At 44.2% G+C, this 25808-nt stretch overlaps 1 protein-coding gene across 4 annotated transcripts in view; it reads left to right on the top strand.

The window, feature by feature from the left end:
- The window catches only part of ipo13b (importin 13b), a 52518-nt gene that overhangs the window by 1533 nt on the left and 25177 nt on the right, over positions 1-25808 (top strand). For all 4 annotated transcript variants that reach the window (XM_064935484.1, XM_064935483.1, XM_064935485.1 and 1 more), the window contains 4 exons: positions 16113-16238; positions 16689-16832; positions 17512-17724; positions 17823-18076. In XM_064935484.1, the coding sequence (XP_064791556.1) occupies positions 16113-16238; positions 16689-16832; positions 17512-17724; positions 17823-18076 (737 nt within the window). The remainder of the gene's footprint in view (positions 1-16112; positions 16239-16688; positions 16833-17511; positions 17725-17822; positions 18077-25808) is intronic.

The following is a 25808-nucleotide window of genomic DNA, read 5'->3' as shown; positions in this document are numbered from 1 at the left end:
CTAGAATGTAATTTCTTGCTGTTTGGGGTTTTAGGCTGGGTTTCTGTATAGCACTTTGTGATACCGGCTGATGTAAAAAGGGCTTTATAAATACATTTGATTGATTGTACAGAAAGAGATGAGGCAAAGCACTCTATACTAGGGTTTTAAATGCCTTTATTTCTATGGCATGTGTCTGCCCACTTGAGATTATTTCTCTGATTATGTAATTTCTAGTAGTCTATGTAGAGAGTGTTATGCTTTCTGTCCACATTAATCTTCCTAACATGTCATACACACACTGTATCTATTCCTCTTCATCTGTCACAGATGAAGGATTCATCATCAATATCTAGAACATCTAAAGCTGTTTAATGAATCCACAGCAGCTGATGTGTGTGTTCCGTATATACCGCCACAGGGAATTCACTTTTTTAATATGCAGCAGAACACAAACCTCAAGGCAAGTTTTGATGAAGTGTGTACTGGAGCCTGGTGACAGTTGGTGTCCTCAGTGCTTAGGAGGACAGAGGAGATAGTACAAAAATATGTTGCACAATGCTGGTGGTCAATAAGATGGCAGGATCCATCTCTCCCTCTCGCTCCCTGTGTCTCACTTGCTCTCTCTCGCATTACTTGCCTTTGTCTAAACATCTTATTTTCTTTCTCTTAACTCCCCTTCACCATCCTTCTGTTCTCATTTTTGTGTGATCCCCCCTCAGTACCTCTGCAGACAGTCCTGCTACTGTGATCTTCTTACAATATTATGCTGCCTGTTTGTCTTTGTCTGTCCATCCATCCTGTCTGTGTCCCTCTGTCTGTCCCTCTGTCTGTCGATCTGGTCTAAATTCTGAGAAAGATCAAATGTTTGTGTGCATTACAGTCCATCAGTCTTTGATCAGGCCTGGCTAATTGTGTCCCCATACTGCTGTGCAGTGGAGTTCTCAGCTAATGATTAGCCAGCTGGGAGCCAGAGAGAGAGAATTTTGGTACTGGAGGTCATTATAGCCACCAGACAACTCTCCATCTCTGTCATCTAAGGTGTGTGTGTTGGCATGCTGTGCCTGCTAGGTTTCTGTGATGAATCTCCCTGTTTCTGGGTAGCTGGTGACCAGGGCCAGAGGGGACGATAGGGGGTTGGTGGAGAGGGGGACGGGTGAGACAAAGAAATTGTGGATGAGATGGAGGAGCGAGTTGGACGGAGGTTGGGAGAGGGTGGGGGTAATGTCTGACATTGACTGTAAAGAAAGGAGGGAGTGTGGGAGGGGGGATTCGACCATCTTTATTAGAGAGACAGTGGAAGGGAGTATGAGAAAGAGGGAGAGGAGGAGGGGATATGCGACAGTCATGATTAAGAGAGGGAGAGAGAGGTATGGAGAACAGGAGAGATGGGGAGATGCAGTGATAAAAGTGGAGGGAGAGGAAATTGAAGTGCAGGGGGAGAGGGAGAAAGGTGTGGCTGCGTCTCAATAGATACAGGTGGCTCCTTCTCATTGGCCCTTTTCTGATTCACACAATATATAGCTAGAGTGTGTCTCAATTGTGTGTAGCTTCCTCTCTGTTTCCTCTACTTAATCTCCTTGTCTTCATCACCTCGTACTGCTGTGAATAGGGAAAACTAGGCCGGTGAAAGCAGTTGTTGGCTGGAAGGTGTCCACCATATGTGCTGTTGTTTTCAGATAGATGCAGAGGAGAGAGAGAGGAGATGAGGAATGGAAGGAGAGCAAAACGCTCTAGACCAGGCCTCTCTCTCTCCAACCCTGTTCCTGGAGAGCTACCGTCCTGGAAGTTCTCTCTCCATCCCTGTTTCTGGAAGCTACGCTCTCTCCAACCCTGTTTCTGGAGCCAGGGAAGTTCTCTCTCCATCCCTGTTTCTGGAGAGCTACCGTCCTGGAAGTTCTCCTCCATCCCTGTTTCTGGAGAGCTACCGTCCTGGAAGTTCTCTCTCCATCCCTGTTTCTGGAGAGCTTTCCTGGAAGTTCTCTCTCCATCCCTGTTTCTGGAGAGCTACTGTCCTGGAAGTTCTCTCTCCATCCCTGTTTCTGGAGAGCTACCGTTGGAAGTTCTCTCTCCATCCCTGTTTCTGGAGAGCTACCGTCCTGGAAGTTCTCTCTCCATCCCTGTTTCTGGAGAGCTACCGTCCTGGAAGTTCTCTCTTCATCCCTGTTTCTGGAGAGCTACCGTCCTGGAAGTTCTCTCTCCATCCCTGTTTCTGGAGAGCTACCGTCCTGGAAGTTCTCTCTCCATCCCTGTTTCTGGAGAGCTACCGTCCTAAAAGTTCTCTCTCCATCCCTGTTTCTGGAGTGCTACCGTCCTGTTCACTCCAACCATAATCTAGCGCACCTGATTTGAGTAATTAGCTGGTTGATAAACTGAATCTGGACGGTTCTGATTTAGAATATGTGGACAATTACAAATACCTAGGTGTCTGGTTAGACTGTAAACTCTCCTTCAAGACTCACATTAAGGATCTCCAATCCAAAATTAAATCTAGAATCGGCTTCCTATTTTGCAACAAAGCATCCTTCACTCATGCAGCCAAACATACCCTCGTAAAACTGACCAACTTACCGATCCTTAACTTTGGCGATGTCATTTATAAAATAGTCTCCAACACTGTACTCAGCAAACTGGATGCAGTCTATCACAGTGCCATCCATTTTGTCACCACATCCCCATATACTACCCACCACTGTGACCTGTATGGTCTCGTTGGCAGGCCCTCTCTTCATATTCGTCGCCAAGCCTACTGGCTCCAGGTCGTCTATAAGTCTGCCTTATCACAGCTCACTGGTCACCATAGCAGCACCAACCCATAGCACGCGCTCCAGCAGGTATATATCATGGGTCACCCCCAAAGCCTATTCCTACTTTGGCTGCCTTTCCTTCCAGTTCTCTGCTGCCAATGACTGGAACGAATTGCAAAATTCACTGAAGATGGAGACTCATATCTCCCTCACTGACTTTAAGCATCAGCTGTCGGAGCAGCTCACAGATCATTGCACCTGTACATAGCTCATCTGTAAATAGCCCATTCACCTACCTCATCCCCATATTTGTTTATTTTTTTCTCCTTCGCAACCCAGTCTCTCTCCTTGCACATTTATCTTCTGCACATCTATTGTTTAATTCTTCACCACTACAGCCTATTTATTGCCCAACCTCCCTAATACCTCATTTGCACACACTGTATGTAGACTTTTCTATTGTTATTGACTGTACGTTTGTTTATTCCATGTGTAACTCTGTGTTTGTTGCACTGCTTTGCTTTATCTTGGCCAGGTCGCAGTTGTACATGAGAACTTGTTCTTAACTGGCCTACCTGGTGAAAACTAAATAAATCAGGTTAGTTACAACTGGGGTTGGATTGAAAACCTACAGGATGATAGCTCTCCAGAAACAGGGTTGGAGAGCCCTGTTGTACACTGTTGAGATGTACATTGAGTGTACAAAACATTAGGAGTACCTTCCTAATATTGAATTGCACCCCCCTTTGCTCTCAGAACAGCCTTGATTTGTCGGGGCATGGACTCAACAAGTTGTTGAAACGTTCCACAGGGATGCTGGCCCATGTTGATTCCAATGCTTCCCACAGTTGTCAAGTTGGCTAGATGTCCTTTGGGTGATGGACCATTCTTCATACACACCGGAAACTGTTGAGCGTGAAAAACCCAGCAGCGTTGCAGTTCTTGACACATACCGGTGCGCCTGGCACCTACTACCATACCCTGTTTAAAGGTAATTAAATATTCTGTCTTGCCCATTCACCCTCTGAATGGCACACTTACACAAGCCATGTCTCAAGGCTTTTAAAATCCTTCTTTAACCTGTCTCTTCCCCTTCATCTACACTGATTTGAAGTAGATTTAATGACATCAATAAGGGATCAAAGCTTTCACCTGGTCAGTCTGTCATGGAAAGAGCAGGTGTTGCTGTTTTCTACAGTATGTGTAGACCTAGTCTCCCAGTAGGTACCTCTAACAGCTCAATGCACACTCAAACATCTCTTCAGTCTCAAACAGCAAATCAATCGAAAGCTAAATTGTGCTTCCCAAAAGTGGATAAGAAGAGGAGAGCAAATTGATACAGAAGTCCGCTCTCTCTCGTGTGTGAGCGTGTGCGTTATGGAGAAGTAGGTTCCTGGCCCTGTCTTGGTTCCACCAGTACAATAGCCTTTGTCCCAGCTGTCTGTGTGTGTGTGTGTGTGTGTGTGTGTGTGTGTGTGTGTGTGTGTGTGTGTGTGTGTGTGTGATAATAATGGATACTGTGGCCAGGCAGTCTGGATATACACTACCGGTCAAAAGTTTTAGAACACCTACCCATTCAAGGGTTTTTGTTTATTTTTACTATTTTCTAGAATAAGAAGTGAAGACATCAAAACTATGAAATAACAGATATGGAATCATGTAGTAACCACAAAAGTGTTAAAAACAAATCAAAATATATTTTATATTTGAGATTCTTCAAATAGCCACCTTTTACACACGCTTGGCATTCTCTCAACCAGCTTCATGAGGTGGTCACCTGGAATGCATTTCAATTAACAGGTATGCCTTCTTAAAAGTTAATTTGTGGAATTTCTTCTTAATGTGTGTGTTTAACACTTTTTTTGGTTACTACATGATTCCATATGTGTTATTTCATAGGTTTAATGTCTTCACTATTCTACAATGTAGAAAATAGTCAAAATAAAGACACCCTTGAATGAGTAGGTGTTGTAAAACATTTGACCAGTAGTGTATATCCTTTCCAAAGATAATCCAGTTAGTGTGTTATTACATCTGTTAGCCTAGACCACCTCATCTCATCCCATTGGATGGCTGCCTGGGTGGACCTGGTGCCAGCACCATAAAGCTAACGCCTAACCAGTCCCTTTCTGTGAACAATGAAGACAGAGAGGTACTGACACACACACACACTGAGGGGTAGAAAGCGCGAGGGTGGGAGAGAAAGGAACCAACTACTGAGATACACAGACAGAGAGAATACAGAGAGAGGAGGGTGGTGGAATGTGACACTGAAACCAGAGTCATTGTGATGTGTAGAGGAGAGAGAGAGATGGTGTTGTGCTATTTCAGTGCATGATTGATATGAGAGAATTAGAGCACTTCCAGTTGAGCATGACGTCACAACCCCCTCCCCCTCCCTTCCGTTATCGATGGTTGTTTCTTATTTTAGAGTCTGGAGCAGGTGCTAAATCTCATATCGTCATACCTGTTTGTGGTTGGATATCAGTATTCTCAATGGCAACCAAGTAATGATCATTCAATGGTCATGAAGCTTTACTAATTGTGTCTTCATCTTTTTCTGTCTGGGATGCCATCGTCATTGGCAACATGGGAGTTAAACAAATATATGTATCTCTGCGCAGACTTCAGACACAGTCAACAACCGCCCATGCCCCTACACACACACACAGGCAAGCACGCATGCACACAGAACATCCCAGCTTTATTCATTCATCAGTTCCCCTCCTCCTTCTGCATGTTATTTGATATCCATTTCACATCATTAATATAAATATGAACAGTTATGATGATATAAGATGACATAGATCTAATCAATAATGATGATTGATTTATCCAGTCAGACATGGATCAATATCCTGTCTTTTCAAGAAAAGTCCCTTAGCAGGGCTCTGTCTGTCCCCCAGAAATGGTACAACATGACACAGGCAGTACATTACAGTAACTTGACTGGATATCAAAACCCAGACTGCTGTGTGACTCAAGACCTGTCAGCCTGCTGAGCTAATGCCTTGTCGCTAGATCTGAAGACTACAATGAGTCTTCAGGTCTCAGTTTACTGAACCTCCTCTAGTCTACATTAGTCTGCAGCACCCTCACTGTACCATGGTTGGGAGCAGATTTACTGTGCATGCTATTCCCCTAGGGGCAGTACATTTTTAAAATTATTTTTTTAAATGTCACCTTTATTTAACAAGGTAGGCCAGTTGAGAACAAGTTCTCATTTACAACTGTGACCTGGCCAAGATAAAGCAAAGCAGTGCGACACAAACAAATGTATGGTCAATAACACAATAGAAAAGTAATATTCATGAGACATTCATATTTATTTTTATATAGCAGGAGCTGTTTCTGAACTGCAGCAGTGCCAACTATTAGACCCTATACATACAGGTAGGCTAGCCTATATTTAAGCAATAAGACAGAAGGGGTGTCACGTCTAGTCAAGGTGGGTGGAATCAGGCGCAGAGAGCAGAATGCGATAATAAAGTTTATTCTCCGGTGAACAAAAAACAAACAGTCAACCCAAATACAGACAGGGTGAAATATCCAAAACAGGATAAAGACTAACCGGAGAAAAAACAAACAGCAAACACCGACAGACAAAACGAAATGACAAAATAAACAATCCCGCACAAAACAAGGGCGGGACAACCTACATTAAATACAGACACTAATTACCTAAACAACACACAGGTGAAACCAATTAGACAAAACCAACAGATACACGAAAAAGGGATCAGTAGTGGCTAATAGGACGGTGACGACGACCGCCGAGCACCGCCCGAATGGGCAGGAGAGCCAACTTCGGCGGAAGTCGTGACAAGGGGGGTTTGGTATATAACCTAAAAACCACAGCTAAGGGCTGTTCTTTGCATGACGCAAGTCAATATATATATACAATTTCTAAAAAAAGTTCTTAACAGGGTGTGTTTTTTTGTTTTTTTTTTTTTACCCTCGCAGGTGTCGTCTCCTTCAGACATGAGCTCGTCGTCAGAGCAGATGTTGAGCACGTTGCCTTGATACAGCCCTTAGCCGTGGTATATTGGCCATATATCACATACCCTGAGGTGCCTTATTGCTATTATAAACTGGTTACCAACGTAATTAGAACAGTAAAATGTTTGTTTTTTTGTCATACCTGTGGTATATTCTAATAAAAAGCAAGAACTGGCGCACACCCAGAGATAATTATTTAGTGTACAGGTGCTGACGAACAGCGAATAAATTGAAAGCTATAAAAATAGAGTGAAGAAGGCACAGTGATGACGAAACGTTGGTGTTTTACCAAATTACTGGGAGTTTTTTATAGATATGAGTGTGCTACTCGATTTATTTTTTATACCCGGGGTATAATAGGATGCCACCTTTCCAACAAGTCAGTTCATCTAATTTCTGCCCTGCTAGAGCTGACCCAGTCAACTGTAAGTGCTGTTATTATGAAGTGGAAACTAGAGTTGGACCGATTAATCAGCATGGCTGATTAATTAGGGCCAATTTCAAGTTTTCATAATCAATAATCAACATTTTTTCCCGCCGATTACATTGCAATCCACGAGGAAACTGCGTGGCAGGCTGACCACCTGTTACGCGAGTGCAGCAAGGAACCAAGGTAAGTTTTTAGCTAGCATTAAACTTCTCTTATAAAAAATAATCAATCTTCACATAATCACTAGTTAACTACACATGGTTGATGGTATTACTAGTTTAACTAGCTTGTCCTGCGTTGCATATAATAAATGCGGTGCCTGTTAATTTATCATCGAATCACAGTCTACTTCAAATTCGCAAAACAAGTGATGATTTAACAAAAGCGCATACGTGAAAAAAGCACAATCGTTGCACCAAACCATAAAATGTACCGAACCATAAATATCAATGCCTTTCTTAAAATCAAGTATATATTTTTAAACCTGCATATTTAGTAAAAATAAATTAATGTTAGTAGGAAATATTAACTTGGGAAATTGTGTCAATTCTCTTGCATTCAGGGTAAGCAGAGTTCGGGGTTTTGCAGCAGTTTGGGCGGCCTGGCTCGTTGCAAATTTTGTGAACACCATTTCTTCCTAACAAAGACCGTAATTAATGAAGTTTACATACACTTAGGCTGAAGTCATTAAAACTAGTTTTTCAACCACTCCACAACCTCTTTGGGCTTCAATCCCGTTAACGGGATGATATGACAACAGCCAGTGAAAGTGCAGGCCACCAAATTCAAAACAACAGAAATCTCATAATTAAAATTCCTCAATCATACATGTATCTTATACTGTTTTAAAGGTAGTCTTGTTGTTAATCCCACCACAGTGTCTGATTTCAAATAGGCTTTACGGCGAAAGCAACACAAACGATTATGTTAGGTCACCACCAAGCCACAGAAAAACACAGCCATTTTCCCAGCCAAAGAGAGGAGTCACAAAAAGCACAAATCGAGATAAAATGAATCACTAACCTTTGATAATCTTCATCAGATGACACATCAGATGACAGTCATAGGACTTCATGTTACACAATACATGTATGTTGTGTTTGATGTATACATTGGCACGTTACATTCACTAGTTCCAAAAACATCCAGTGATTGTGTATAGCCACATCGATTCAACAGAAATACTCATCATAAATGTAGATGATAATACAAGGTATACACATGGAATTATAGATGTACCTGTCCTTAATGCAACCGCTGTGTCAGATTTCAAAAAGACTTTACTGAAAAAGCAAACAATGCAATAATCTGAGACGGCGCACAGAACAATCAAGTCAAATTAGCTGCCATGTTGTAGTCAACACAAACCATAAATTACATGCTAAATATTCCCTTACCTTTGATGACCTTCATCAGAATGCACTCCCAGGAATCACAGGTCCACAATAAATGCTTGATTTGTTCGATAATGTCCGTTATTTATGTCCAATTAGCTACTTCTGGTCAGCGTTACGTCGGACAAAAACTTCACAAGTTATATTACAGGTCGAAGAAACATTTCAAACTAAGTACAGAATCAATCATTAGGATGTTTTTATCATTAATTTTCAATCAAGTTCCAACCGGAGTATTCCTTTGTGTCTTGAGGAGCCATGGAATGCAGGTCGCTATCATATGAAATGCGCATGACCAGAATATAGCTGACTGTCATTCAGTCCCACAACACAGCAGAAGCCTCATTCAAATTTCTATAGACGGTTGACATATAGTGGAAGCCCTAGGAAGTGCAATTTCATTAATATCTCAAGGGGATTTCAATGGGAACTGCGTTGAATACATACCAACCTCAGATTTCTCACATCCTGTTTTGATTTCTCCTCAGGTTTTTATACACAGACATCATTCCAACAGTTTTAGAAACTTCAGAGTGTTTTCTATACAATACTAATAATACTATGCATATATTAGCGACTGAGGAGCAGGCCGTTTTACTTTGGGCACCTTATTCATCCAAGCCACTCAATACTGCCCCACAGCCATAAGAAGTTTTAACAAACTATAGTTTTGGCAATTTGGTTAGGACATCTACTTTGTGCATGACACAAGTCATTTTTCCAACAATTGTTTACAGTCAGATTATTTCACTTATAATTCACTGTATTACTATTCCAGTGGGTCAGACGTTTACATACACTAAGTTGACTGTGCCTTTAAACAGCTTGAAAAACAATGTCATGGCTTCAGAAGCTTCTGATAGGCTAAATTACATTTGAGTCAAATTAAAGGTGTACCTGTGGATGTATTTCAAGGCCTACCTTCAAACGTAGTGCCTCTTTAATTGACATCATGGGAAAATCAAAAGATACCAGCCAAGACTTCAGAACAAAAAATTGTAGACCTCCATAGGTCTGGTTTATCCTTGGGAGCAATTTCCAAATGCCTGAAGGTACCATGTGTACTATTGTTTGTACAGACGAACAAGTATAAACACCATGGGACCACGCAGCCGTCATACCGCTCAGGAAGGATACGCGTTCTGTCTCCTAGAAATGAACGTACTTTGGTGCGAGAAGTGCAAATCAATCCCAGAACAACAGCAAAGGACTTTTTGGCCATAATGACCATTGTTATGTTAGGAGAAAAAAAGGGGAGGCTTGCAAGCCGAAGAACAGCATCCCAACCGTGAAGCAAAGGGGTGGCAGCATCATGTTGTGGGGGTGCTTTGCTGCAGGAGGCACTGGTGCACTTCATAAAATAGATGGCATCTTGAGGACGGAAAATTATGTGGATATATTGAAGCAACATCTCAAGACATCATTGGTCACAAATGGGTCTTCCAAATGGACAATGACCCCAAGCATAATTCCAAAGTTGTGGCAAAATGGCTTAAGGACAACCTAGTCAAGATATTGGAGTGTCCATCACAAAGCCCTGACCTCAATCCTATAGAACATTTGTGGGCAGAACTGAAAAATCGTGTGCGAGCAAGGAGGCCTACAAACCTGACTCAGTTCCACCAACTCTGTCAGCAGGAATGGGCCAAAATTCACCCAACTTTTTGTGGGAAGCTTGTGGAAGGCTACCCGACACGTTTGACCCAAGTTAAACAATTTAAAGGCAATGCTACCAAATACTAATTGAGTGTACGTAAACGTCTGACCCTCTGGGAATGCAATGAAATAAATCTTTCTTTCTACTATTCTGATATTTCACATTCTTAAAATAAGGTGGTGATCCTAACTGACCTAAGACAGGGAATTTCTACTAGGATTTAATGTCAGGAATTGTGAAAAACTGAGTTTAAATGTATTTGGCTAAGGTGTATGTAAACTACCGACTTCAACTGTAACATTGAATGTTGTGCATTCAATACGGTTCTGTATTTCACTGAAATAATAAATGTTTTATTTTCGAAATGATAGTTTCCAGATTTTACCGTATTAATGAGCTATTAAGGCTCCTATTTCTGTGTGTTTATTATATTATAATTAAGTCTATGATTTGATATTTGATAGCGGTTGGCAGCAGCAGGCTCGTAAGCATTCATTCAAACAGCACTTTCCTGCATTTGCCAGCAGCTCTTCGCAATACTTGAAGCACATCACTGTTTGACTTCAAGCCTATCAACTCCCGAGATTAGGCTGGCAGTACTATAGGGCCTTTAAGAACATCAAATAGTCAAAGATATATGAAATACAAATGGTATAGAGAGAAATAACCCTATAATTCCTATAATAACTACAATCTATACATCTTAACTGGGAATATCGAAGACTCATGTTAAAAGGAATCACCAGCTTTCATATGTTTTCATGTTCTGAGCAAGGAATTTAAACTTGAGCTTTTTACATGCACATATTGCACTTTTACTTTCTTCTCCAACACTGTTTTTGCATTATTTAAACCAAATTGAACATGTTTTATTATTTATTTGAGACTAAATTGATTTGACTAAATTGATCTATTATATTCAGTTAAAATAAGTGTTTATTCAGTATTGTTGTAATTGTCATTATTACATATATAAATCGGCCAATTTAATCGGAATCAGCTTTTTTTGGTCCTCCAATAATCGGTATCGGCGTTGAAAAATCATAATTGGTCGACCTCTAGTGGAAACGTCTAGGAGCAACAATGGCTCAGCCTCGAAGTGGTAGGCCACACAAGCTCACAGAAAGGGGGCCTCTGAGTGATGAAGCGCGTAGCGTAAAAATCGTCTGTCCTCGGTTGCAACACTCACTACCAAGTTCCAAAATGCCTCTGGAAGCTTCCACGCGTTGGCTGGAGTGGTGTTAATCTTGCCACCTTTGGACTCTGGAGCTGTGGAAACGTGTTTTCTGCAGTGATGAATCACGCTTCACCATCTGGCAGTTTGACGGACAAATCTGGGTTTGGCGGATGCCAGGAGAATGCTACCTGCCCAAAGTCATAGTGCCAACTGTAAAGTTTGGTGGAGGAGGAATAATGGTCTGGGGCTGTTTTTCATGGTTCGGGCTAGGCCCCCCCTCCAGTGAGGGGAAATCTGAACGCTACAGCATCCACTGACATTCTAGACGATTCTGTGCTTCCAACTTTGTGGCAACAGTTTGGGGAAGGCCCTTTCCTGTTTCAGCATGACAATGCCCCTGTGCACAAAGTGAGGTCCATACAGATGTGGTTTGTCGATCGGTGTGGAAGAACTGGACTGGCCTGCACAGAGCACTGACCTCAACCCAATTGAATACCTTTGGGATGGATTGGAACGCCGACTGCGAGCCAGGCCTAATCACCCAACATCAGGGCACGACCTCATTAATGCTCTTGTGGCTGAATGGAAGCAATGTTCCAACATCTAGTGGAAATCCTTCCCAGAAGAGGGGAGGCTGTTAAAGCAGCAAAGGGGGACCAACTCTATATCAATGGCCTTGATTTTGGAATGAGATGTTCAATAATCATGTGTCCACATACTTTTGGTCATGTAGTGTATCTAGCGGTTTCTGTGTGCTATCTGAGAGCCTGTTACTTGAGTAGTGGGCAGATGGATAATCTGACTGCCGCACAGAGTCGCTTTCACCTGCAGCCCAGTACTTCCTCCTGGCTCCTTCTACACTTTGCTTTTAATGTTTCCTCTCTTCCACTCTTATCTCTGACACACACACACACACACACACACACACACACTGGGAGAGTACCAGTATAGTAGCTAGTTCTTTCAGAGCCTAAGTACCTCCATCTGTGATGTGTGTGTGTGTGTGTGAGACACCATATGGAGAGACTGCTGCAGACAGACAAAGGGGTGCTCTTCACCTGAAGCCTCCCTTCTCGCTCCCTCTGTCTCCCTGCATCAGGAGTGGATGATCAGATCCCTGACAGATCTGATCTCTGGTGGCTAATGAAACAGTTGAAGCAACATTACAGCTGCTAGTTGGATGCATCTGGCTGGCTGTAGTGAGATGGGTCTATGTACGACACACACACAGGCGTGCAGTCTGGAATGTGTCCCTGGGATGAGAAGTCTCCTTAGATCACACAGTGGACAGCAGTAATGATCTGCCTTAGCTTTGAACTCTGGAAAATCACAGCTTTGTTTAGAAATGGCGAGATGAAGGGACGAGATGAGAAAGAGAAGAAGGGAGAGAAAAAAGACGGCAGGCACAGAGCGACAGCGTTGATGAGGAATGAGCGTGATGAGAGATTTCAGTAAAGACACTGCTCCTCAGTAAAGAGGTTGCTTGATCTGGGCAGATTCACTATTCGAGCAGCTGAGGTGTGTGTGTGTGTGTGTGTGTGTGTGTGTGTGACATACAGATAGAGCAGTGTTTCAGCGTGGAACAGCGGAGGACTGGAATATGAGTCAGGCAGTGATCTCTGACACACACAACCCAAAACCTCTTCATACTGTGTGTATCGACGCTGAGGGATGATTTCAAAGGAAACAAAGGGACCCTGCACAGATGTTTATCCTTTCAAATGTTTATCTCTATTCGACAATGATGTCAACCCACACTAGCTCTTGGTCAAGGTGCTAGGTAGGGATACACGCTAGATACAGTATGTAACTGGAGACAATACTCTCTGTATTGGGGTTCTATAACTGCAGTCAGTCATACTAGAGTCTCCATACAACCTGCTGAGTCAGTTACTACTGGAGAGGAAGGGAGGATCGAGGGATGGAGTAAGCACTTTGTGACATCTGCTTATGTAAAAATGACTTTATAAATATATGCAATTGATTGAGCATGTTTGAAGATGTGAGCATGGAGAAGGATAAAGGAGGGATGGAGTGAGCATGGAGAAGGATAAAGGAGGGATGGAGTGAGCATGGAGAAGGATAAAGGAGGGACGGAGTGAGCATGGAGAAGGATAAAGGAGGGACGGAGTGAGCATGGAGAAGGATAAAGGAGGGATGGAGTGAGCATGGAGAAGGATAAAGGAGGGACGGAGTGAGCATGGAGAAGGATAAAGGAGGGACGGAGTGAGCATGGAGAAGGATAAAGGAGGGACGGAGTGAGCATGGAGAAGGATAAAGGAGGGACGGAGTGAGCATGAAGAAGGATAAAGGAGGGACGGAGTGAGCATGGAGAAGGATAAAGGAGGGACGGAGTGAGCATGGAGAAGGATAAAGGAGGGACGGAGTGAGCATGGAGAAGGATAAAGGAGGGATGGAGTGAGCATGGAGAAGGATAAAGGAGGGATGGAGTGAGCATGGAGGAGGATAAAGGAGGGATGGAGTGAGCATGGAGGAGGATAAAGGAGGGATGGAGTGAGCATGGAGAAGGATAAAGGAGGGATGGAGTGATTATGGAGGAGGGATGGAGTGATTATGGAGGAGGGATGGAGTGATTATGGAGGAGGGATGGAGTGATTATGGAGGAGGGATGGAGTGATTATGGAGGAGGGATGGAGTATGGAGGAGGGATTGAGTGAGCATGGAGGAGGGATTGAGTGAGCATGGAGGAGGATAAAGGAGGGATGGTGTGAGCATGGAGGAGGATAAAGGAGGGATGGAGTGAGCATGGAGGAGGGATGGGGTGAGCGTGGAGGAGGGATGGGGTGAGCGTGGAGGAGGGATGGGGTGAGCGTGGAGGAGGGATGGGGTGGGCATGGAGGAGGGATGGGGTGAGCATGGAGGGGATAGAGGAGGGATGGGGTGAGCGTGGAGGAGGATAGAGGGATGGGGTGGGCATGGAGGAGGATGAAGAAAGAACATGGCCAACTGTATTCCTCTTAGGAAGCATCTGTTTCCTAGTGTTCAGCCAGTCTGTTTCAGAGGATATGAACCCAATGTTGCTAAACTACATAGAAACACTAACGTTAATGTTATAAATGACATACAGTATACAGTGGGGCAAAAAAGTATTTAGTCAGCCACCAATTGTGCAAGTTCTCCCACTTAAAAAGATGAGAGAGGCCTGTCATTTTCATCATAGGTACACTTCAACTATGACAGACAAAATGAGAGAAAAAATCCAGAAAATCACATTGTAGGATTTTTAATGAATTTATTTGCAAATTATGATGGAAAATAAGTATTTGGTCAATAACACCCTTTGTTGGCAACAAACACCCTTTGTTGGCAATGACAGAGGTCAAACGTTTTCTGTAAGTTGCTGGTATTTTGGCCCATTCCTCCATGCAGATCTCCTCTAGAGCAGTGATGTTTTGGGGCTGTTGCTGGGCAACACGGACTTTCAACTCCCTCCAAAGATTTTCTATGGGGTTGAGATCTGGAGACTGGCTAGGCCACTCTAGGACCTTGAAATGCTTATTACGAAGCAACTCCTTCGTTGCCCGGGTGGTGTGTTTGGGATCAGTGTCATGCTGAATGACCCAGCCACGTTTCATCTTCAATGCTCCTGATGGAAGGAGGTTTTCACTCAAAATCTCACGATACATGGCCCCATTCATTCTTTCCTTTACACGGATCAGTCGTCCTGGTCCCTTTGCAGAAAAACAGCCCCAAAGCATGATGTTTACACCCGCAGGCTTCACAGTAGGTATGGTGTTCTTTGGATGCAACTCAGCATTCTTTGTCCTTCAAACACGACGAGTTGAGTTTTTACCAAAAAGTTCTATTTTGGTTTCATCTGACATCTGACAAGGACATTCTCCCAATCTTCTTCTGGATCATCCAAATGCTCTCTAGCAAACTTCAGACGGGCCTGGACATGTACTGGCTTAAGCAGGGGGACACGTCTGGCACTGCAGGATTTGAGTCCCTGGCGGCGTAGTGTGTTACTGATGGTAGGCTTTGTTACTTTGGTCCCAGCTCTCTGCAGGTCATTCACTCGGTCCCCCCGTGTGGTTTTTCTGCTCACCGTTCTTGTGATCATTTTGACCCCACGGGGTGAGATCTTGCGTGGAGCCCCAGATCGAGGGAGATTATCAGTGGTCTTGTATGTCTTCCATTTCCTAATAATTGCTCCCACAGTTGATTTCTTCAAACCAAGCTGCTTACCTATTGCAGATTCAGTCTTCCCAGCCTGGTGCAGGTCTACAATTTTGTTTCTGGTGTCCTTTGACAGCTCTTTGGTCTTGGCCATAGTGGAGTTTGGAGTGTGACTGTTTGAGGTTGTGGACAGGTGTCTTTTATACTGATAACAATTTCAAAAAGGGTCCATTAATACAGGTAACGAGTGGAGGACCGAGGAAGAAGAAGTTAGAAGAAGTTACAGGTCTGTGAGAGCCAGAAATCTTACTTGTTTGTAGGTGACCAAATACTTATTTTCCACCCTAATTTGCAAATACATTCATTAAAAATCCGACAATGTGGTTTTCTGGATTTTTTTCTCATTTTGTCTGTCATAGTTGAAGTGTCCATATGATGAAAATGACAGGCCTCTCTCATCTTTTTAAGTGGGAGAACTTGTACAATTGTTGGCTGACTAAATACTTTTTTGCCCCACTGTATATTATACTGCAATTATACTGACTTTCTCCCTCCCTGGTCCCTCTTTCTTTCTCTCTCTACCCTCCAGGCACTCCACCAGTTGTACTATGACCCTAACATAGAGAATAAGAACCTGGCCCAGAAGTGGCTGATGCAGGCTCAGGTCTCCCCTCAGGCCTGGCAGTTCTGCTGGGCCCTGCTCTGCCCTGACAAGGTAGGATATACCAGCACACACACACCAGGGTTTCCATTAGGAAAATGTTGCGCAACGAAGAGCTGTTTGATGAGCTGTAGCAGCAACGAAGAGCTGTTTTATGAGCTGTAGCAGCAACGAAGAGCTGTTTGATGAGCTGTAGCAGCAACAAAGAACTGTTTGATGAGCTGTAGCAGCAAGGAACGAGCTGTTTGATGAGCTGGAGCAGCAAGGAACGAGCTGTTTGATGAGCTGTAGTAGCAGGCAGCTCTTGCGCTACGTCAACTGGTATTTCAATCAATGAATAGGCTAACAATGCATTTTCACAATGGAATTTATTTTCTTCTCCCAGACAATTGGCCGGTGGCAATTTTAGTAATAGACTTTTCAATTTTTTGGGGGGCCAAAAGCCGGCTATTACCGGCTAACACACAAACCCTGACACACACCTAACCCTGTCTCTCTCCCTAGGTTCCTGAGATCCAGTACTTTGGGGCTAGTGCCCTCCACACTAAGATATCACGCTACTGGTCTGACATCCCCTCTGACCAGTATGAGACCCTAAAGACTCAACTCTTCTCCCAGATTGCCTGCTTCTCCTCCGGGTCCAAGATGGTGGGTAGATGGATGGATGGGAGGATGAGTAGATGGATGTATTTATTAGATAAGGGATGGGCTACTTTGATGTGTGTGAGGGCCACAAAAAAACACAACTCATCATGAGGGGCCACAGTGGCTCGTGGGTCTGCGTACCCACATTCATACCCCCCCACATCTTGCGAGCAAATAATTTTAGCGGCCCCCTTCGTGACAGTGAAGGGAAAGAAAATCTGTTTAAAATAGCACTTTTACAGCTAATTTCCTGCAATTCTACACATTTTGCCGTAGAGTGGAGGCAAATGTTTGCAGTTTTTAATATGATAACTTGATGATCAGTGGGCCCCACCCCGGTCTGTAATTCGACCATGATTACTACAAGTTTAGATAGTCTAGCGACCAGCTAACTTACTAATTTATGGGCTAATTGAGTGACTGCTGATGCACAACCAAATTTCGAAATTGGACCTTGTACTCTATTATTCTAACTCTCAACAGTAATTTGAGACCCTGACAGAGTCCCCCCACCCCAAAAAAACACATTTTTAAAAATTGGTTCACGGGCGACCAGTTGCCCATCACTGTATTACATCATTGAAAATACATACAACTGGAGCTAAATGCGGTAAAACCATCAAGTATAGTAAATAAAACGAAGTCATAGATTACAGTACGTCGTTGTGGTCCTGTTTCCAAGGTGCTGACGCGTCTATGTGTGGCGCTGGCCTCCCTGGCCCTGAACACCATGCCAGAGGCGTGGCCAGGCGCCGTGCCAGAGATGGTACGTGTGTTCCAGGAGGAGGGAGGGGGGGTGGACGGCCGGGCAAGGTGTCTGGCCCTGCTGGAGCTACTGACCGTCCTGCCTGAAGAGTTCCAGACCAGCCGCCTGCCACAGTACCGCAAGGGACAGGTGAGGGATGCGAGAGACTGAGGGGTACCATAGGGCACGACAGACAGACACAAAGACAGACACACATCCATCTACTACTCACCACCCTCTGTCTGTAGGTGCGAGGTGCGTTGGGTCGTGAATGGGGGTCAGTGTGTCCACTCCTCCAGCAGCTGCTGCGTCGAGGGGACAGTCCCGGGGCAGTGAAGGCTCGTGTCCTGCGCTGCCTGTCCTCCTGGGTGCTGCTGGACGTCCCTCTCAGTGAGAGTGAAGGACTGGTGGAGGACTGTTTCACTGCTCTACCAGACCCCGAGCTGTTTGATACCGCCGTGGAGGCTATTGTCAACGCCATATCACAACCCGACTCCCAGAGGTGTGTAGATGGCCAGGGGAGGGTGGGAGTGTGTGCCAACCCAATGACTTCAGACAAACACACAAGGTGACACGCAGCCAGTGTCTGCATTATGGAGGAGGTGGAGGGTATAGTTTAAAGAGAACCAAGAGAACAACAGATTCAGATATGGAAGACCGAGACAGAGCAGGGATAGGAAGAGCATCAGGGAGAGCGAGATGGGAAGGGGGAGATGGCAGCCAAGAGCACAGTGTGGGCATGGGAAGGGTATATGAGAGAAAGAGATACTGTAGAGGGGAAATAGGGATGGAGAGAAAAATACAGGCAACGGAGAATTGACAGAAATTAAGAAAGGAGGAAAGCTGAGGGAGATGGAGGGAATACAGGGAGAGCTAACAGCCAGAAGGGGAGGAGGGAGGGAAGAAGGGGGGGAGGCATTTCTCGGTTGGCTGGCGTTACCATGGTTACAGAGATGGGGAGCGACGTCATTGAGCTCCAATGGTAGGCACCCAGTTGCCCCTCCCCAAGAGAAAGAGGGTGAGGTAGGGATGGAAAGAGGAAGGGAGAGAAAGATGAATGAGGTAGGGATGGAAAGAGGAAGGGAGAGAAAGATGAGTGAGGTAGGAAAAGGTGCAAAATCCACCGAGGGGCAGTTCACACACACACACACACACACACACACACACACAAAGTACTGCTCTAGTCAACGTAATAGCTGGTCTCCTCAACATGTGTTTTTATTGTTCTAAAATAAGGCCAATTTGGTGGAGGTATGAATATGGCCCTCATATTAGTTCTGGGCGATATATCAAATTCATTTGATTAATTCCAATGTTAGTATTGCAAGAAACACGTTTTTGTAAATATATTTTTTGTTTTTATGAGCGTTTATGTTCTCATTATCTTTTTGGTCTCGTCTCCTTCGCTCCATTCTGACAAGTACGGTAGGCCACTTGATTTCAACATCTTAACAATGTGGATAGGTTAGCTGCTGTTTAAACAGTTGGAGACGAACAGAAGGGTGTGTTCATAACAAAAACTGTTAGCTTGCAATGAGGTATGAGACTTGAAAGCCAGATCAGTGATTATTGCAACAACAAAAAATGCTTATATAGCCTAGGTATAGTTTCATAAGCCCTGAATTTATTAGATTATTGTTGACTGATTGAAATGCTGTATATTTTACCTTTAAAAAAATATTTCAACCTTTATTTAACCAGGTAGGCTAGTTGAGAACAAGTTCTCATTTACAACTGCGACCTGGCCAAGATAAAGCAAAGCAGTTCGACACATACAACAACACAGAGTTACATATGGAATAAACAAAACAGAGTCAATAATACAGTAGAAAAAAAAGGCAATAAATAGGCCATGGTGGCGAAGTAATTACAATATAGCAATTAAACACTGGAATGGTAGATGTGCAGAAGATGAATGTGCAAGTAGAGATACTGGGGTGCAAAGCAGCAAGATAAATAAATACAGTATGGGGATGAGGTAGTTGGATGGGCTGTTCACAGATGGGCTATGTACAGGTGCAGTGATATGTGAGCTGCCCTGACAGCTGGTGCTTAAAGCTCGTGAGGGAGATATGTGTCTACAGCTTCAGTCATTTCTGCAGTTTGTTCCAGTCATTGGAAGCAGAGAACTGGAAGGAAAGGCAGCCAAAGTAGGAATTGACTTTGGGGGTGACCAGTGAGATATACCTGCTGGAGCGCGTGCTACGGGTGGGTGCTGCAATGGTGACCAGTGAGCTGAGATAAGGCGGGGCTTTACCTATGAAAGACTTGTAGATGACCTGGAGCCACTGGGTTTGGCGACGAGTATGAAGCGAGGGCCAGCCAACGAGAGCGTACATGTCGCAGTGGTGGGTCGTATATGGGGCTGTGGTGACAAAACGGATGGCACTGTGATAGACTGCATCCAATTTGTTGAGTAGAGTGTTGGAGGCTATTTTGTAAATGACAAAGTCGAGGAACGGTAGGATGGTCAGTTTTATGAGGGTATGTTTAGCAGATAGGAATTGGAGATGTTTAATGTGAGTCTGGAAGGAGAGTTTACAGTCTAACCAGACACCTAGGTATTTGTAGTTGTCCACATGTTCTAAGTCAGAACCGTCCAGAGTAGTGATGCTGGACGGGCAGGTGGGTGCGTGCAGCAATTGGTTGAAGAGCATGCATTTAGTTTTACTTGCATTTAAGAGCAGTTGGAGGCCATGGAGCGAGAGTTGTATGGCATTGAAGCTCGTCTGGACGTTAGTTAACACAGTGTCCAAAGAAGGGCCAGAAGTATACAGAATGGTGTCGTCTGCGTAGAGGTGTATCAGAGAATCACAAGCAGCAAGAGCAACATCATTGATATATACAGAGAAAAGAGTAGATTGAAGATTGAACCCTGTAGCACCCCCATAGAGACTGCCAGAGGTCCGGACAACAGGCCCTCCGATTTGACACACTGAACTCTATCAGAGAAGTAGTTGGTAAAGCGGGCAAGGCAATCATTTGAGAAACCAAGGCTGTGGAGTCTGCCAATAAGAATGCGGTGATTGACAGAGTTGAAAGCCTTGGCCAGGTCGATGAATACGGCTGCACAATATTGTTTCTTATCGATGGCGGTTATGATATCGTTTAGACCTTGAGCGTGGCTGAGGTAAACCCATGACCAGCTCTGAAACCAGATTGCATAGCGGAGAAGGTACGGTGGGATTTGAAATGGTCGGTGATCTGTTTGTTAACTTGACTTTCGAAGACCTTAGAAAGGCAGGGTAGGATAGATATAGGTCTGTAGCAGTTTGGGTCTAGAGTGTCTCCCCCTTTGAAGAGGGGATGACCGTGGCTGCTTTACAATCTTTGTGAATCTCAGACGATATGAACAGGCTAGTAATAGGGGTTGCAACAATTTCGGCAGATCATTTTTGAGAGGGTCCAGATTGTCTAGCCCAGCTGATTGGTAGGTGTCCAGATTTTGTAGTTCTTTCAGAACATCAGCTATCTGGATTTGGGTGAAGAAATGGGGGAGGCTTGGGCGAGTTGCTATGGGGAGCGCAGGGCTGTTGACTAGGGTAGGGGTAGTCAGGTGGAAAGCATGGCCAGCCGTAGAGAAGTGCTTATTGAAATGATCAATTATAGTGGATTTATCTTTTAATTGTGCACCAATGCTTATTTCGAGAGAACATTTGTTTTTAAATTAGATATATATTTTGAATTTTTGAAAAAATCCAGATGATTTTTAGGCCATTATCGCCCAGCCCGAAAACACTCAATTAGATTTGAAAAGGACTAACAGTTTGTATATGTGTTTACGTGTGCCTGTGTATGTGTTTGGCCACACTAGAGTCCGGGCAGAAGGATTATCACTATCTATCCCCAGACAATTAGCTCAATCCTTCCCTTTCCTTCACTTAAAATCTTTCTATCTCTCTCCCAGGCTCTCTCTTTCCCCCATTTTCCTCCCTTTCTCTCTCTGCCTTTTTCTCTACTCTGCCTATATCTCCTCCTCCACCTCTCTCCTCCTTTTTAATTACAGTGACGCTCTGAGATGGGGAAATTAGTTGCCTGGCAACAGGATGCAGTTGGACCAATAGCATTCTCCCAAATGACTTGACTGTAATATTTTTAAACAGAGAGAAGGAGAACGGGAGGGAGAAAGGAGAAAGATGGAGCTGAAAAGAGAGAGAGGAGTCTTTCAAATTCATTTGAGTTTTAAGGGGAGGAGAAAGAAAAGCGAGAGAGAGAGAGAGCGGGAAGCGGAGGTCTGTGTGTCTGCGGTAGACAGTCTGTCTCAGTGGAATCTATAGGATGTCAGGTTTCATACAATAGAGAGACGCACATACTCATTCCCCTATGCCCTCTGAATAACACATAAATATACAGAAACACACACTAATGCATTAAATAACAGCCCACCCTGAGAGATTTAGTCATCATTCATTTTTAATGAGTTGACTTGGAGATGCAGGTCGTGTACTCTTAGCTGGGGGAAAGGGTTACTTTGTGAAAGCTTGAGTGTGTGAGACAGAAGTAGAGAGTGTATTTTGAAGGTCGGGGGAAAGAGGAGGTTTGGAATAGGTGCTTTATGGTAGATTAATACTGTGTGTGTGTGGCTTGTTGTCATGCACGTGGTACAGCAGCCTTCATGATAATGTCAATAAGGGGACACATGAATATTCAGTAGTCATTACCAATGACACTGCAAGGTTGGGGGGGAAGAGTGATATTACCCAGAGCAAGTGTGGTTGTGTATGTGAGCATGCCCAATGCAGACAGCAGGGGAACAGACGTATAGATGTGGGAGAATTAAATAGGTGTGTGTCTGAGCGAGGGAGAGTGTATGTCGTGGGTGTGTGAAGTCGGAAGTTTACATACTCTTAGGTTGGAGTCAACCACTCCACAAATTTCTTGTTAACAAACTATAGTTTTGGCAAGTCGGTTGGGACATCTACTTTGTGAATGACACAAGTCATTTTCCCAACAATTGTTTACAGACAGATTATTTCACTTATAATTCACTGTATCACAATTCCAGTGGGCCAGAAGTTTACATGCACTAAATTGACTGTGCCTTTAAACAGCTTGGAAACTTCCAGAAAATGATGTCATGGCTTTATAAGCTTGAGTCAATTGGAGGTGTACCTGTGGATGTATTTCAAGGCCTACCTTCAAACCTTTTTCATGGCCTACCTTTGCTTGACATCATGGGAAAGTCAAAATAAATCAGCCAAGACCTCAGAAGAAAAATTGTGGACTTCCACAAGTCTGATTCATCCTTGGGAGCAATTTCCAAATGCCTGAAGGTACCACATTCATCTGTACAAACAATAGTATGCAAGTATAAACATCATGGGACCATGCAGCCGTCATACCGCTCAGGAAGGATACCCGTTCTGTCTCCTCGAGATGAACTTACTTTGGTGCGAAAAGTGTATATCAATCCCAGAACAACAGCAAAGGACCGTGTGAAGATTCTGGAGGAAACAGGTACAAAAGTGTCTATCTACAGTAAAACGAGTCCTATATCGACATGACCTAAAAGGCCACTCAGCAAGGAAGAAGCCACTGTTCCAAAACCGCCATAAAATAGCAAGACTACGGTTTGCAACTGCACATGGGGACAAAGATCGTACTTTTTGGAGAAATGTCCTCTGGTCTGATGAAACAAAAATAGAACTGTTTGGACGTAATGACCATCGTTGTGTTTGGTGGAAAAAGGGGGAGGGTTGCAAGCTGAAGAACACCATCCCAGCTTTGAATCAGGGGTGGCAGCATCATGTTGTGGGGGTGCTTTTCTGCAGGAGGGACTGGTGCACTTCACCAAATAGATGGCATAATGAGGAGAGAAAATTATGTTGACCTATTGAAGCAACATCTCAAGACATCAGTCAGGAAGTTAAAGCTTGGCCGCAAATGGGTCTTCCAAATGGACAATGACCCTAAGCATGCTTCCAAAGTTGTAGCAAAGTGGCTTAAGGACAACAAAGTCAAGGTATTGGAGTGGCCATCACAAAGCCCTGACCTCAAACCTATAGAACATTTGTGGAGAGAACTGAAAAAGCTTGTGTGAGCAAGGAGGCCAACAAACCTGACTCGGTTACACCAGCTCTGTCAGGAGGAATGGGCCAACTGACCCAACTTTTTGTGGGAAGCTTGTGGAAGGCTACACAAAACATTTGACCCAAGTTAAACAATTTAAAGGCCATGCTACCAAATACTAATTGACCTAGGAAGAAACCTAGAGAGGAACCAGGCTATGTGGGGTGGCCAGTCCTCTTCTGGCTGTGCCAGGTGGAGATTATAACAACATGGCCAAGATGTTCAAATGTTCATAAATCACCAGCATGGTCGAATAATAATAATAAGGCAGAACAGTTGAAACTGGAGCAGCAGCACGGCCAGGTGGACTGGGGACAGCAAGGAGTCATCATGTCAGGTAGTCCTGGGGCATGGTCCTAGGGCTCAGGTCCTCCGAGAGAAAGAAAGAGAGAAGAAGAGAATTAGAGAACGCACACTTAGAGTCACACAGGACACCGAATAGGACAGGAGAAGTACTCCAGATATAACAAACTGACCCTAGCCCCCCGACACATAAACTACTGCAGCATAAATACTGGAGGCTGAGACAGGAGGGGTCAGGAGACACTGTGGCCCCATCCGAGGACACCCCCGGACAGGGCCAAACAGGAAGGATATAAACCCACCCACTTTGCTAAAGCACAGCCCCCACACCACTAGAGAGACTCTTCAACCACCAACTTACCATCCTGAGACAAGGCTGAGTATAGCCCACAAAGATCTCCGCCATGGCACAACCCAAGGGGGGGGGCCAACCCAGACAGGATGACCACATCAGTGAATCAACCCACTCAGGTGACGCACCCCTTCCAGGGACGGCATGAGAGAGCCCCAGTAAGCCAGTGACTCAGCCCCTGTAATAGAGTTAGAGGCAGAGGATCCCAGTGGAAAGAGGGGAACCAGCCAGGCAGAGACAGCAAGGGCGGTTCGTTGCTCCAGAGCCATTCCGTTCACCTTCCCACTCCTGGGCCAGACTACACTCAATCATATGACCCACTGAAGAGATGAGTCTTCAGTAAAGACTGAAAGGTTGAGACCGAGTTTGCGTCTCTGACATGGGTAGGCAGACCGTTCCATAAAAATGGAGCTCTATAGGAGAAAGCCCTGCCTCCAGCTGTTTGCTTAGATATTCTAGGGACAATTAGGAGGCCTGCGTCTTGTTAAAGTAGCGTACGTGTAGGTATGTACGGCAGGACCAAATCAGAGAGATGGGTAAGAGCAAGCCCATGTAATGCTTTGTAGGTTAGCAGTAAAACCTTGAAATCAGCCCTTGCTTTGACAGGAAGCCAGTGTAGGGAGGCTAGCACTGGAGTAATATGATCACATTTTTTGGTTCTCATCAGGATTCTAGCAGCCGTATTTAGCACTAACTGAAGTTTATTTAGTGCTTTATCCAGGTAGCCGGAAAGTAGAGCATTGCAGTAGTCTAACCTAGAAGCAACAAAAGCATGGATTAATTTTTCTGCATCATTTTTGGACAGAAAGTTTCTGATTTTTGCAATGTTACGTAGATGGAAAAAAGCTGTCCTTGAAACAGTCTTGATATGTTAGTCAAAAGAGAGATCAGCGTCCAGAGTAACGGCGAGGTCCTTCAGTTTTATTTGAGATGACTGTACAAACATTAAGATTAATTGTCAGATTCAACAGAATATCTCTTTGTTTCTTGGGACCTAGAACAAGCATCTCTGTTTTGTCCAAATTTAAAAGGACAAAGTTTGCAGCCATCCACTTCCTTATGTCTGAAACACATGCTTCTAGCAAGGGCAATTTTGGGGCTTCACCATGTTTCATTGAAATGTACAGCTGTGTGTCATCCGCATAGCAGTGAAAGTTAACATTGTGTTTTCGAATAACATCTCCAAGAGGTAAAATATATAGTGAAAACAATAGTGGTCCTAAAATGGAACCTTGAGGAACACCGAAATGTACAGTTGATTTGTCAGAGGACAAACCATTCACAGAGACAAACTGATATCTTTCCGACAGATAAGATCTAAACCAGGCCAGAACTTGTCCGTGTAGACCAATTTGGGTTTCCAATCTCCCCAAAAGAATGTGGTGATCGATAGTATCAAAAGCAGCATTAAGGTCTAGGAGCACGAGGACAGATGCAGAGCCTCGGTCCGATGCCATTAAAATGTAATGTACCACCTTCACAAGTGCAGTCTCAGTGCTATGATGGGGTC

This window comes from Oncorhynchus masou, chromosome 24 (assembly GCF_036934945.1).
Source record: "Oncorhynchus masou masou isolate Uvic2021 chromosome 24, UVic_Omas_1.1, whole genome shotgun sequence".
Taxonomy (NCBI): domain Eukaryota; kingdom Metazoa; phylum Chordata; class Actinopteri; order Salmoniformes; family Salmonidae; genus Oncorhynchus; species Oncorhynchus masou.
The sequence above is the reverse complement of the archived record's forward strand: the minus strand, read 5'-3'. Positions and strand labels throughout refer to the sequence as shown.